Source organism: Pseudophryne corroboree, chromosome 10 (genome assembly GCF_028390025.1).
Source record: "Pseudophryne corroboree isolate aPseCor3 chromosome 10, aPseCor3.hap2, whole genome shotgun sequence".
Lineage (NCBI taxonomy): Eukaryota > Metazoa > Chordata > Amphibia > Anura > Myobatrachidae > Pseudophryne > Pseudophryne corroboree.
Genome location: NC_086453.1, coordinates 374,360,933 through 374,375,198, shown reverse-complemented (window position 1 = coordinate 374,375,198; position 14,266 = coordinate 374,360,933). Strand labels below are relative to the sequence as shown.

Genomic DNA, 14,266 nt, shown 5'->3' with positions numbered 1-14,266 from the left:
CCCGCAAAGGGGCTCGTTTGCGCTCGCCCAGCTGTCGGTATGCCGGCGGTCGGGATTCCGGCGTCGGTATGCTGGCTACCGGGACCCCGATCGCCGGCAAACCATACTATACCCAACTGTTGTTATGAGGGAGGGAATCAGCGCACCCTGTTCTATATGTTTCTCTGCACTCACCTGCGGACTCTCTTGGTAAGGGGGTGGGGGCACACTCTGGGTGGCCATCATTGACAGAGCTGGTGCTGGGGACACATGTTGCATCATGGGATTGATTCACATCTAGAGCCCTGTTGAAGGGGAGAAAGTTAATCTGCATTAAAAAAAATATTGTCTCTGGATAAAAAAAAAAAGTCTTTCATAATCACAAATAATAATGTCTGGTTTTTACTGAGGTATATATGAAAGAGCTTTTATTCGAGGATACGTACATGTCATTCTGGTTTCACTAGGAAGAATCTGTGATGATGCATCATGTGAACCCAGGGCCAACAAGTAGGGAGAGATATGGAATATGCATTATTGTGTGTGCGTACACAAAGTACCTACCGAAAACCAAAACGTGATGGCTAATCTTTGGTAAACTTAGTTTATACTGTGACTCATACAAAGCCCACAAGACACAACTGCAAATACATTTTAAAGTTAACATAAAAAAAATTATCTTTATTTCCAATTCATCACAATATTGTACATTTTTTGCATATTGACTTTAAATCAAATTTTTTTTTTAGAGTCAACGCGAAAAATTGTGTACACGTCCAGACAGAAACCCATTACAATGATCTCTGCCGTCCAGGTATACCACTGGATAAGACTCTGTCCATTCATCAGTGTGTCAGGAGGTCTCCACACACTGATTGGAGGTTGACTGGAACAATCCACCAATTACAGTGCAGAAAAACTCTTGCCTATGAATATACCCCAGGACAAGCACACTTGCTGTGAAGTGTGCTAGATGAAAGCATATGTGTTAGAATCCTGGTTAGGGGAGTTCTGTTCGCTTCAGTCAGTCTCCTGGCAACCAGTCAGCAGTGCAAACTAGGATTGTTGTGTCAGCCTGCGTTTTTACTCTTGACTGCTACAGCAGAGTTCAAAGCCTTGCTTGGTTTCTGGACCTGTGGTAATTGGATTTTCAACCCTTAAAGGGATTTCCGTCTGACACTACCTTGTGGGTTGTCATCAGTTCCTTATGCAAATCAGTCATTCTGAAGTACCCTGTTCCCTTTTTATATATATATATATATATATATATATATATATATATATATATATATATGTATGTATCTGTGAACTTGAACCTGCCCTACTTAGAGTTGAAGTCCTGGGGGCAGCCTAGTACCAGTGAACGTGAGCAGTTCTGGAAACAGTGGTTGTTACAGGACAAGCACTCAGTAAGTTGGTTCTGAAGACTCAGGATCATGGTAGACACTCATAACAGTGAGATCGGAGCAGCATATGTACTACATTTGGGTTGTCATCAGAGGTCTGTGGTCTTGCATGGTTAACATATCGCCATTAATGTCAACACCTACAAATGTCAGAGGAAATGTTGACATTGTCAAAATACTGACATTTCAATACGGCGAAGAGTGAGCCTTAGGTTTACCATTAGAGATAGTGTTAGCATTAGGGATAGAATTACGCTAAAAATACATTGTCAACATTATATTGTCATAGATAATGTCAACATTACAACCATGTGGACATAATATACCACACCCGTCACAAGAATGATCTTTGTATTGTATGATTGGTTAGTAGAATGATCAGTGTATTGTATTATTATTAACAGTTCCTTATATAGCGCAGCAAAATCCTGTTGTGCTTTACAATTGTATGACTGCTCACTAGAATGCTTGGTGTATTTAATGATTATACAATAGACTAAGCATTCTATTGACCAATCAGTCACTAGAATGCTTTGTGTATTTGTATAATCAGTCACTAGAATGCTTGGTGTAATGTACATTTACTTACTAGAATGCGCTGTGTATTGTATAATTAGTCACTAGAACGCGATCTGTATTGCATAATTGGTCACTAGAATGTGCTGTGTATTTTATATACTCCCCTACAATGCTCTGTATATTGGGCCCGATTCATACCTGATCGATGCTGTGCATTTTCTTCGCACAGCGGGCGATCAGGTACTAACTGCGCATGTGCACGCCCGTCGGACATCAACAAAGCGCATTGCGAGTCAGCGACTGGAGGGTGTGAAAAATCCGATCACACGGGCGTTCTCAAGGTGATTGACAAGAGGAGGCCGTTTGTGGGTGGTAACTGACAGTTTTTTGTGAATGTCCGGAAAAACGCGGGCGTGCCCAAGCGTTCTCAGGGAGGGTGTGTGACATCAGCTCCGGCCCCGATCAGCCTGTTGTGATCGCACTGTAGGGCTGCGCAGAGACTGCACAAAGTGGATTTTAGCAGCTCGGCGTACACATAGCATCACACACTTGCAGCGCGCATTTACACTCCCCCTGGAGGCGGCGACTACCTGAACGCAGGACAGCAACGTTATCAGCCCAGCGATCAGGTCTGAATCACCCCCATAGGGTACAGGTCTAATTAGCGTGAAGGGGGCTGGTCTAGTGCTTTTACGTATTGCTTATTAGGGATATAAAACCACACCCATGCCTCCGTCTGCACGCGCTTTCTTCCATTGCTGTACACTGGCAGAATGGCCTGGGCCATATATATTATATACGTATCTTTTCTTTATTTTGCGGACAATTTATAAAATTGCTTATAAACGTTTTTCTTTACTGACACAATTTGCGTCATTATAAAATATTTTATTGGGCAGTAGCAAGAACATAAAAGTATAGGTCAACACACAGCAACGACAGGGCTGGTAACACTACTCCAACCCAAAGCCAGCAGTCTGCTCTGTGAGGAGAGTATTTCCTATGGCGGAAGTATCTTTAGAATCTGAGGCTTTTTACAGCGACAGGCACGACGTGACTATTTGTATATCCGGGGAATTCTGACCAGTGATATATTTTGATTCTTAGTAGAAAGAAAATTCCATAATATTTGTCATTCTACAACTACACAATACTCATTTACTGCACACATCATATGTGCTGACTATTGGCCTTCCCCCTCCTGGACGCAGGAACCAGGTCAGTGAGGAGGGGGTGCTGGGGACAGTACAGTGTGATCACATCGTAGTGGGCCCCACCCCTGCTATACAATGCCGCAACTGCCGGCACTGTAATGCGGGAGGCGGAGTAGCGATAAAGCAATTCATCAAGAATCGCGCCCTGACGGAAACTTCACTATACAGCACAATTCCATTGCTCAGAACAATTGGTCCAGAGGATGTGTTTCGGCCAGGGTCGGATTAAGGGGCAACATGGTCCCGCAGCGGAATATAATCAGTGGCCTATTGTGACAAGAGGAGGAGCTGTGACAAGTGCTAAGTGGGTGTGGCCAGTGCTGTGTGGTAGTGGCCAATGCGCCATGTGTTCCTGTACATTCCCTACCATGCCTTGTAATTGATTGTTGCTTTAAAAAAAGACCGCGTAGGGAACATACTGTGACCATAGCGGCATAAACGCACAGTCGGGGCTTCCGCAGCGCCGCTCAATGCATCAGCTTGGCTTGGAAGGGGTTAATGTTTTGTGGTGGGAGGAACGTGGAGAGAGGGTCCGAGGGGCTGATTGGCTGGATCATGTATAGGGGCTGGCCTGTCATACATATAGGCTGCTGACATGGTACTTCCTCCCTCTTTTCAGCTCTTCTCGTGGAACTGCTAAGTAACCCCCTTTTTATTTATCTCTTATATTGCTTACAGTATTTAATTTTCCTATCACTTTATTCCTTTTTTTTATTCTCTCCCCTTATTATCTTCTATACTCTCTCTGCTGTCCCTTTATCTCCCTTCTCCTAACTATTACTATCTTCATTTTGCAGTTGGCATTCTTCTCACTTCCCCCCTCCTTTCTCCTTACATCTCTCAGGGGGGGAAATGCAGGTCTCTGTGGCTGACTGGCAAGGCGCAGCGCAGGGCTCCCCACACGGCTTATGGACTCTGATGGTGTCCAGCCGTAACGGGGAAGACCTGTTGCGCCCTCTGCGCTGGAGACTCCGGCCGCGCGCGTCCGTGTACGCCCGCCCGCTCGCACTCCCCTTCGGCACCTGTTCCCGTCTCCGTCACCGCCGCTGGCTGCGGCGCTAGACGGAGCGACGGGGGGGGACGCGCCCGTCTGAGGCGGCCTGCCAGGGACAGTGTCCTGCTGTCCCTGGATCCACTGCTCGTGGCTGCTGCTGTAGGGGCTGACCACGTGGGGCCGGGAACAGTCTCCCGCCCTGCGCATCGCCCGCCCGGCCACACTTAGTAGTATAGTGGGTCCTAAGTTCAATCCCCACTATGGCTGCAATTATATTAAAGGGTGGGAAAGCCCATATTATATATTGTATCAGCAGGAGGGAGGGTGGATCGCGTAGCTGCCAGGCAGGGGTCTGGCCAGCGCGCGCGTGCCACTACCGCCATGGGGACTACAGGGGCCCATATGAGGCCTGTTAGTGCGCCCCGGGGACAAGCCCACCGGCAGGCTCCCTCCTGTGGCATGGCGGGGCCACACACCCGCTCTGCGGCTGCGGATGGGCTGCTGCCGGCGATGTCCATTGAAAAAACTGTCGGCCTGGGGCGTGCCGCGCCCGCCCACGGTGGGTCGGGCCACCTGGCCTCTCCTGCCATGGCTGGATCCGTGGTACCAGCCCCTTCCGGGTCTGCTCACAGGCCTCTTCGTACTGCAGCCAGCCGTGACAGTGTGGCCCCTACCAGTCTCATACGAGGCCGGCGTGCGACGGCGGGAGGCGTGCGTTCTGTCCCGCCCCGCGTCCGGATGCCGGCTTCCGTCGCTTCAACGGATAGCTCTCAGTCAGACGTGGAGCTGCCTCTTTCTAGTTCTGGCAATTCTCCGGTTTCTCCTCCCGGGGCTAATGCTCGGGATGAGAGGAGGTCGCGGCGCGGCCGTTCCGGTCGGGGGGTATCGTAGCGGAGCGGACGTGCCATTGTACCTCACAGTGAGGGATCATCGGAGTCCTTGCTCCCGACGGGAGGTTTGCGAAGCTCCCGTGGGGCGTGCGACTCGCGTTCTTGGTCTGATCTTAGAGCCATTTGTGCCTCTGTCGGCTGTGGCTCCCTTGTTATCCTCCGTACCCGGGGGACCGTGTCTGGCCACTTCTTCTTTGGAGGATAGCATTGCACAATTTCTTATCTCGCTCCGGGCCTCTGGCTCGACGGTCGCCCCGCCCGCCCCACTCCCGGCGGCTGCTGGTTCGATAGGGGAACATTGTCTCTCTTTTGTTTCCCCAGCCGCGGACGTTGGGCCAGGACTGTAGTCAGTCGGCGGATCCACAAGTCGGGACGGATGGAGTTCCCCCTCGTACTGGTGAGTCTTCAGTGGACCCTGACTGGTCCAAGGGGAGCGCACTTTCACCCCATAGTGGGGGTGGGGATCTAGTACTCAGTCCCGCTCATCTAGCAGCGCGTAAGGTTAACGGCAAGCGCGATAGGCGCAGGTGTCGGGGCACGGACTCTTCCCTTGCCTCCACGTCCTCAGAGGGTGTCCTCCTACGACGATGGTTGGGACAGGGTCAAGCGTCAAACACGGCGGCAGCAATGGCATTTTCCCTCTTCCGCCTCGCACGCGTCGGTGGAGTCAGACTCCGTTTACTGCGCCAACACAGCAATGTACCGTGGTCTGCGGCCCCGGGTCCGAGACTGGATCCGTAAGGGCCTATATGTCTATATTTTGCCCTTACTAGCGATGCTCGTATAGCCTTGCTTTCAGCTAAGCAAAAGGGCCGGGGCAGCGAGGACGCTTTGTGCTCCTACCAGACTTTAGTTAGATCCTGTTGATCTTTGCGGCGTGTTACTCAGAGACGCGCCCGGACGAACACATGACCATCATGCGCCATCAATTCCTGATACACGTGCTGTACCATACTTGGGGGAGTTACTACGAGGACTTCCGGCGCAAACAGCATGGGCGGCAAATCTATACCTTCGGTTAAAAGTATGTGGTATTGTGCTCGGAGCTGCCGCAGGGTTCAGTCGGTACAGCAGGAACGACGGGTTCCACGACCTGCCTCTCATTCTGCCGGCTTTTTAGGGGGTTCATGGCGGGCGGGGCATGGTTAATGCTTCGCTTTCAATCCTGCCCAATGCGGTTTGGGGTGGAGGGTGTCGTATGCGTCACTCCTGCACCAGCTGTGGCGGAGGCCACAGGATCAAGGACTGCCTCAGTACACGGCACAGGGGTAATTCCGGCCCGCAGTGCCGCGGCCCCAAGCGCTGGCCACAGACCCCACCCCAATTAGACTTCGGGCGTTCATACCCTGGCTGCGACGGTTCCCGCGGCCGGTGGACCTCCTATTCTTATACTCGGGTTTACGCACCTGGTTTCCTCTTGCCGATACATGGACTGGGAGGTCCCGGGGCTAGTACTAACTTGCATTCGGCTCGGGAGTTTCTGGGCGTGCTCCGGCAGAAGGTTGCGGCTGCATTGTCGTTGGCCGGGAGGATAGGCTTTCTCATCCATCGTTCCTGTCCTATCGGGTCATCGGTTTTGATGAGGCTATCCCTATTATCAGGTAGGGTCGTTCACCTATCTATAAGCTTGATTCGGCCATAGATGCCATTCGGTCCTTTGGTCCGGGCGGTAATGTGTGAATTGGATATCGCGTCAGCATTTCGCTCCTCCCGCTGCACCTTTTTGTCTTTCGATTTATGGGTTTTCAACTGGATGATGGCTACAACATCCATCGCTGCCTCCCCGTGGGTTTTTTCTCTCTTGTGCGCTGACTTTGCAAGGTGCAGTTCTTTCCTCCGCTGGGGTCTGCAGCAGGCGACGGGCTAGCGGGGTATGTCGCCCTACCTGGATGATTCTCTTTGCTCGTCCCACCTGGCTCTGTTCGCTGCGTCGTCTTACTATGGTTGGCCATTGGCAAGGTCCCTCAGCCTCCTTGTTTACCTCGGGATTCAGATGGATACAGTCGCTGGTCTCTGAAGGCTTTTTGGGGACAAGGTGTTGCGTCTGCCCGATGGTATCCTCTATTAGCTCGCCGCGGACAAGCTTACTCTACAACAGGCTCAATCCTTCTGTGGCCTGTTTCTTTTTGTGGGGAAGGTTATCCCCATAGGTAGAGTTTTCTGTGGGAAATTGGAACGGCCGACAGTTGGGATTGGACGCCCTCATCATTTTCTTAGTTTAGCACTCGAGGTATTTACGTATTTGGGACGGATTTCTAGTTCGTTTCACCTCCTCTCTGGAGTTTTTACGGACGCCTCTGGTGATTGCGATTCTTGCTGTTGCTGGATATTTTTCCCATACTGGGCACAGGGGCGCTCTGGCGCTATGCCCGGCGTAAAAAACAGGTGGTCTTCTTTCGCGACAATTTGGCCGTGTTTTTGCCATCATTAGGCAGGAGTTCACAGCCTTGCTGGACTGCTGGTCTTCGCCCAGATAGTCTTGCTATGCAAGGTGACCAACATTACGTTGCGAGACAAGCATGTCCCGGCTGAGCGCAACAAAATTGATGATACCCTTTCTCGCGGCGAATGGCAGTGGTTTCGGCAGTTAGCTCCTGCTGCTCTACTGCTTCTGTGTGCGGATTGGAGGATTTAGCCCACAGGTTTTGGCTCCTGCAACTTTTTACGGCTTATCTGGCCAAATTGCTACCTTCTGGAGAGGGGCCATAGTGGGTAGGACCCCTCACAAGGCAGATGGCCCATAGTTGCATTGCATTTGGGATCGCTGGGATGGTGGCAGAAGGCCGATCCCATAACATCTGGATAGCTGGCTCTCAGGGATAGTGGCAAAAGGCCGATCCCATAACATCTGGGTAGCAGGCCCTCAGGGATGGTGGCAGAAGGCCGATCCCATAACATCTGGGTAGCATGCCCTCAGGGATGGTGGCAGAAGGCCGATCCCATAACATCTGGGTAGCAGGCCCTCAGGGATGGTGGCAGAAGGCCGATCCCATAACATCTGGGTAGCAGGCCCTTAGGGATGATGGCAGAAGGCCGATCCCAGAACATCGGGGCAGAGGGCCCTTAGGCCGATCCCAGAACATCGGGGCAGATGGCCCTCCAACATTTAGGTTATTATTTCAATTATGATTTTGAGATATTTTATTTTCCTGAGCTGTCTGCTTTCTGCTATGTGTGAAAAATATTTTCAACCGTCCCTTAGTTAGACAGGGAGTTTTTTCATCCAAGTTTAGATTTAATAGGCCTTCCTTTCAGTCAATAGAGGCCGTCGACGTATGCCCCGAAGGTTTGGGGTGTAGGATTCGGCGCTCACAATACGAGGATACGGGGTTACGATATGGGATACGAGGTTCGCCTCTTCATGACGGCCTTTACGATGGCCTTCCACGGTGCGCCCAGGGTGGTGAGCTGTGGTCCGTCTCTCGGACTTCAGCCTCGCCCATGCTGGCGGCCTGCGTCGTCGTATGCCCCGACGGTTTGTGGTGTCAGATTCAGCGCTCCAGGACGGACGTGGCCGGCACGGGGCAGTGGGTTCGAATGGGTCAGGCTCGTGCGCGGGGCATTTGTCCAGTGGCCGCGATCCGGGCTTGTTCGTCCCTTCTGCCTCCAACGGCCACCGGGTGGCTCGTCCATCGGGATGGTGCCCCATTGTCCAGATATCACTCCCGGTCGGTTTTGGAGCGTTGTCTTTTGTACCCGGGTCTATCTCCGGCCGACACTGGGACTCACTCTTTCCGCATCGGCGCTGCGTCAGCAGCCGCTGCGGCGGGTTGGTCCGAAGTCGAAGTCCGGGCACTGGGTAGGTGGAGGTCTGGTGCAGTCATACGCTATATCAGGCTTTTTCCTCCCAGTGCGCCCCTTTGAGGACTAGCCGCTCGTCGCAGTTGCACTTTGCGATTGCGGGGGCCTTGAGGAATTTTTGTTTTATCGTTGGTTTTAATTACGGTTTTTGCCGGCTAACGAAGTTTTGTGTTTTTGCCTCAAGTCAAATTGGGCGACCCTTCCCCCCAAAACCCCCTCCCCATTAGGGATGCAGTTAGGTTGCCCTTCCACTACTCATACTATCTTTATTTGTTTATTAACCTGCGTCACACCCTTCTTTTGCAGGACGGCGGTTAGATCCGCACTTTACATGATTCGACGTCAGCTGTTAAAACTTATGGCTGACTGGCTGTATTGCCTGATCCTCTGGTCAGCCATCGTCCCTCGGCGGTCTTGGCCTGGAGCCTTTAACCGGGTCAATGCGGTTGTCGGTCATGCTGTCCTCCAGCATGGCGACCTGGTCTTGCCGCACGGTGGTATCTCCTTCCATGATCCGTCACAGTACTGGTATGACGGGGTGCATCTAGTCGTCGGCTGGTACGCTGATCTTCTTGGAGGTCATTTTTCACATTCTTAGGCCCCTTTAGGTAGTTTTTCTTGGGTTCCGTTGCGTTAGTCCGTGTTCTACTTTTAGGTCTCTTTCGTTTGTTTTGTTCTGCTTTTTAGGTCCCTTTAGTTAGTCTTTTCGGAGTAGGTGGCGGTGGCAGGTTGGTAACCTGGCAGTTGGCCGGTTTCTGAATGGTTACTTAATTTTAATTATCAGTTCAAGGTTAGTAAGTTTGGGTGTACTTTTAGGTAAATTTTATAGTTTCATAATTAGTTTACGGGCATCGCTTTACCAAGTGGGTCCATATAACTGGTATAAACATATGTGGATGGTGGGGCCGGTGGCCCAATTTTTACCATGTAGGGGCGGAGCTTACCTCCGTCCCTGCAACTATTGGTGGGCAGGGGTAGTGGCAGAAGGTCGACCCCTGTCCTTGGATTTTTGATTTTCGATGTCTGGGATGGAGGCAGGAGGCCGATCCCGGAACATCTGGGGCAGAAGGCTCCCTCACACATATGTTTTTATTGCTTGTTTTTCTGTATTATAACATTGATCACCCATGTTACGTTTATCATGCTTAACCGTTCTTCTCCCCGCCACCTTAGTTAGAGAGGGAAGTCTGCATTTTAGTTTTAGTATTTTAATAGGCCTTCCTCTCAGTCAGAAAATAAAAGCTGACCCCTTTCACGCCAATTACAGTTGTTGTGTCTTTATTTTATAAGATAAGTGTGCTTGAGTGGCGCGTGGATGCATCTGACGTGTGAGGTTTAAGACCGCGTAGGGAACATACTGTGACCATAGCGGCATAAACGCACAGTCGGGGCTTCCGCAGCGCCGCTCAATGCATCAGCTTGGCTTGGAAGGGGTTAATGTTTTGTGGTGGGAGGAACGTGGAGAGAGGGTCCGAGGGGCTGATTGGCTGGATCATGTATAGGGGCTGGCCTGTCATACATATAGGCTGCTGACATGGTACTTCCTCCCTCTTTTCAGCTCTTCTCGTGACCCGCCCTCCCGCCCTGGGGACTTGGTTTTGTTTTTACTTCATTTGTTCTACAGTCGGGTTCATTGTGTCGGCTTTTGGTGGCCGGTTTCTGAACGGTTACTTAATTTTAATTATCAGTTCAAGGTTAGTAAGTTTGGGTGTACTTTTAGGTAAATTTTATAGTTTCATAATTAGTTTACGGGCATCGCTTTACCAAGTGGGTCCATATAACTGGTATAAACATATGTGGATGGTGGGGCCGGTGGCCCAATTTTTACCATGTAGGGGCGGAGCTTACCTCCGTCCCTGCAACTATTGGTGGGCAGGGGTAGTGGCAGAAGGTCGACCCCTGTCCTTGGATTTTTGATTTTCGATGTCTGGGATGGAGGCAGGAGGCCGATCCCGGAACATCTGGGGCAGAAGGCTCCCTCACACATATGTTTTTATTGCTTGTTTTTCTGTATTATAACATTGATCACCCATGTTACGTTTATCATGCTTAACCGTTCTTCTCCCCGCCACCTTAGTTAGAGAGGGAAGTCTGCATTTTAGTTTTAGTATTTTAATAGGCCTTCCTCTCAGTCAGAAAATAAAAGCTGACCCCTTTCACGCCAATTACAGTTGTTGTGTCTTTATTTTATAAGATAAGTGTGCTTGAGTGGCGCGTGGATGCATCTGACGTGTGAGGTTTAAATGTCCTACAGTAGTTTGTCAAGGTACCCGCACCTCCGATCAACTTCAGCGTTACTCCCGCCCCAATAGTCCAGTCTGCGTCTCCACTAGGCACAGACGATGGATCACAGAACATGGGTGACCAGGTGCTTAGCAGTGATGGATATGCGGATATAGGTGGTCATTCCGAGTTGTTCGCTCGCTAGCTGTTTTTAGCAGCCATGCAAACGCTATGCCGCCTTCCACTGGGAGTGTATTTTAGCTTAGCAGAAGTGCGAACGAAAGGATCGCAGAGCGGCTACAAAGTTTGCGATCACTTCAGACTGTTCAGTTCTGGATTTGACGTCACAAACACGCCCTGCGTTCGCCCAGCCACGCCTGCGTTTTTCCTGGAACGCCTGCGTTTTTCTGAACAGTCCCTGAAAACGGTCAGTTGACACCCAGAAACGCCCACTTCATGTCAATCACTCTGCGGCCAGCAGTGCGACTGAAAAGCTTCGCTAGACCCTGTGTGAAACTACATTGTTTGTTGTAATAGTACGGCGCGCGTGCACATTGCGCTGCATACGCAGAAGTGCCTTTTTTTGCCTCAACGCTGCACAGCGAACGAATGCAGCTAGCGATCAACTTGGAATGACCCCCATAGTCACCGCTATGAGAGAAGCAGGCCGCGTACAAAGCAGTACACCAAATATTTCACCTGCTTTACCTGTATGGACACAAAGATGCGATTATCAGCGCAGGTCTACATAAGCGCGGTAAGTCTGGAAACGAGGACTATTTGGGAGATAACCGCTGCTTTTTGGCCATTTACAGAACCCAAGTCCCCAGCAGGTCTCAGTTATGTATACTTGCTGCTCCGGAGGTATACCTAATATCAGCCAGGAACACAGAGCAGGGTTGTCCCCTCACTGCCGAAGGCGTCCTCTGTTGCTATGAAAATATTAATACACACCATGAGAAGCAGACAGGAAAAATAATGAGCTCATTATATATCCGCTAATTAGGGTGTGTTGACAATAAACCCATTAGACCAATTAGCATCCCGTTACCAGTGCTACCGTTTGTCAGGTCACAGAGGGGTTAATAGCGTCTGGTAATTATCAGTCTGCTGTGTACCTGTGAGATTGTACCCTCCGCACAGCACACAGACACAAGGTGTAACCGAGAGAGCCCGGTGCCACAGGACGGGGGGAGGAGGGAGCCAAGTCTGGCACAGAACACTGCTGCTTCCCGCTATGGCACACAGCGGGCGCTTCTGCCAACTCACGGCATGGGAAGAGTTAATGGAAACATGAACACAAAGTAAATAAAACACAGCTGGGAAAGAAGACCTACAGGCACATTTATTATATTTATTTTTACTAGAAAAAATGTGAAAAAGGGTTGACACCAATTAAGTCGACACTCATTGGTCAACAGTGGGTACGTTCACATGAAAAAAGGTCGACATGAGTTTTTCACAATTTTTGGGGGACTTTTTCATACTTTACGATCCACGTGGACTACGATTGGGAACGGTAACCTGTGTCGAGGACAGCGAGGCACCTTGCCCGCAGCGCGAGCCATGCGAGGGGACGCGGTGCACTAATTGGGGTTCCCGGTCACTTGATGGAGAAAACTACACACACAAAAAAAACTCATGTCGACCTTTTTTCATTTCCTAATGGCTGTGTCGACCAACCCACAGTCCACCTTAAATCCCACACAAGTTTTCACACCCATGTCACATTTTTTTAGTATCACTCCAATGTATTAAAGGGCATTTGGAGCAGTTTTCACAAAAACTACTGTATATCACCTGCCTGAAAGTAAAGGAATGCAGTGAAACTATATCAGTCAGTGCCAGTGCATGCCCGCTGTGCCCTGTAACCGCCTGGCACAATCACTGATCCAGGATTTAAATCGATACATACAGGATTTACACACCCCATCCTCCAGTAACAAAACGTCCCCATTATAACTATGGTTCGCCGTCCCTTGCTGCCCACCCACTCAGTACTTATGCACACATCGATGTAGGGGTTAATAATACCCCCTCTCCAAATGAGCGAGAGAAAGAAGCTGGTACACACTCCGCAGGCGAGCTGTGTGCAATCAAGAGAGATTGTTTTGCAACATGTCGGCGGCAGCCACCAAGCAGGGATAATGGCATGTGTTTGTTTTACTGCAGGCACAACACGGGGGCAAAGCCTGGCTACCGGCGCTTCCCACAAATCCACAGCTGAAATAATCAAACCGTAATTGCAGATGAAGACACAGCCCGGCTGGAGCAAGTGATTTCTAATCAAGAAAGGGAAGAAATATTGGTTGAGGGATTACCATAAATTTCAGCAGGCCGGGTATTTATTACTCTCATGTGGCTCAGGTGGCAGGAAAGGCGGAATATTCATTTCCGTTACATAGGGGGAGACGACGAGAATCTGTGTTATCAAACTATAGCCCTCTGTACGAAATATGACATAATACACAGATATATACATTCCTGGAAAAAGACACAATCATAATTATATATTAATATACTGTATATGTGTGTATATTATATATATATATATATATATATATATATATATATACACTGCTCAAAAAAATAAAGGGAACACTAAAATAACACATCCTAGATCTGAATGAATGAAATATTCTTATTAAATACTTTGTTCTTTACATAGTTGAATGTGCTGACAACAAAATCACACAAAAATTATCAATGGAAATCAAATGTATTAACCCATGGAGGTCTGGATTTGGAGTCACCCACAAAATTAAAGTGGAAAAACACACTACAGGCTGATCCAACTTTTATGTAATGTCCTTAAAACAAGTCAAAATGAGGATCAGTAGTGTGTGTGGCCTCCTCGTGCCTGTATGACCTCCCTACAATGCCTGGGCATGTTCCTGATGAGGTGGCGGATGGTCTCCTGAGGGATCTCCTCCCAGACCTGGACTAAAGCATCCGCCAACTCCTGGACAGTCTGTGGAGCAACGTGGCATTATTATTATTATTATTATTATCCTTTATTTATATGGCGCCACAAGGGTTCCGCAGCGCCCAATTACAGAGTACATAAATAATCAAACAGGAAAACAGCAACTTACAGTTGATGACAATATAGGACAAGTACAGGGTAAATAAACATAGCTACATCAGCAGATGACACTGGAATAAGTATCAGGTGGCAGAAGACTGCTGGAGTTGATGCAGTTGAAGATTATTAAAGTAAGAAAGGATAAGCACATGAGG

The 14,266-nt window shown here is 49.6% G+C and overlaps 1 protein-coding gene across 9 annotated transcripts in view; it reads right to left on the bottom strand.

Moving 5' to 3' along the window:
- PKNOX2 (PBX/knotted 1 homeobox 2) overlaps positions 1-14,266 on the bottom strand; it is a 581,048-nt gene that overhangs the window by 206,901 nt on the left and 359,881 nt on the right. For 7 of the 9 annotated variants that reach the window (XM_063943776.1, XM_063943772.1, XM_063943768.1 and 4 more), the window contains one exon: positions 175-284. The exons of the other annotated variants lie outside the window; for them this stretch is intronic. In XM_063943776.1, coding sequence (XP_063799846.1) covers positions 175-261 — 87 coding nt within the window. In that variant the 5' untranslated portion in view covers positions 262-284. The remainder of the gene's footprint in view (positions 1-174; positions 285-14,266) is intronic. 9 annotated transcript variants of the gene reach the window in all.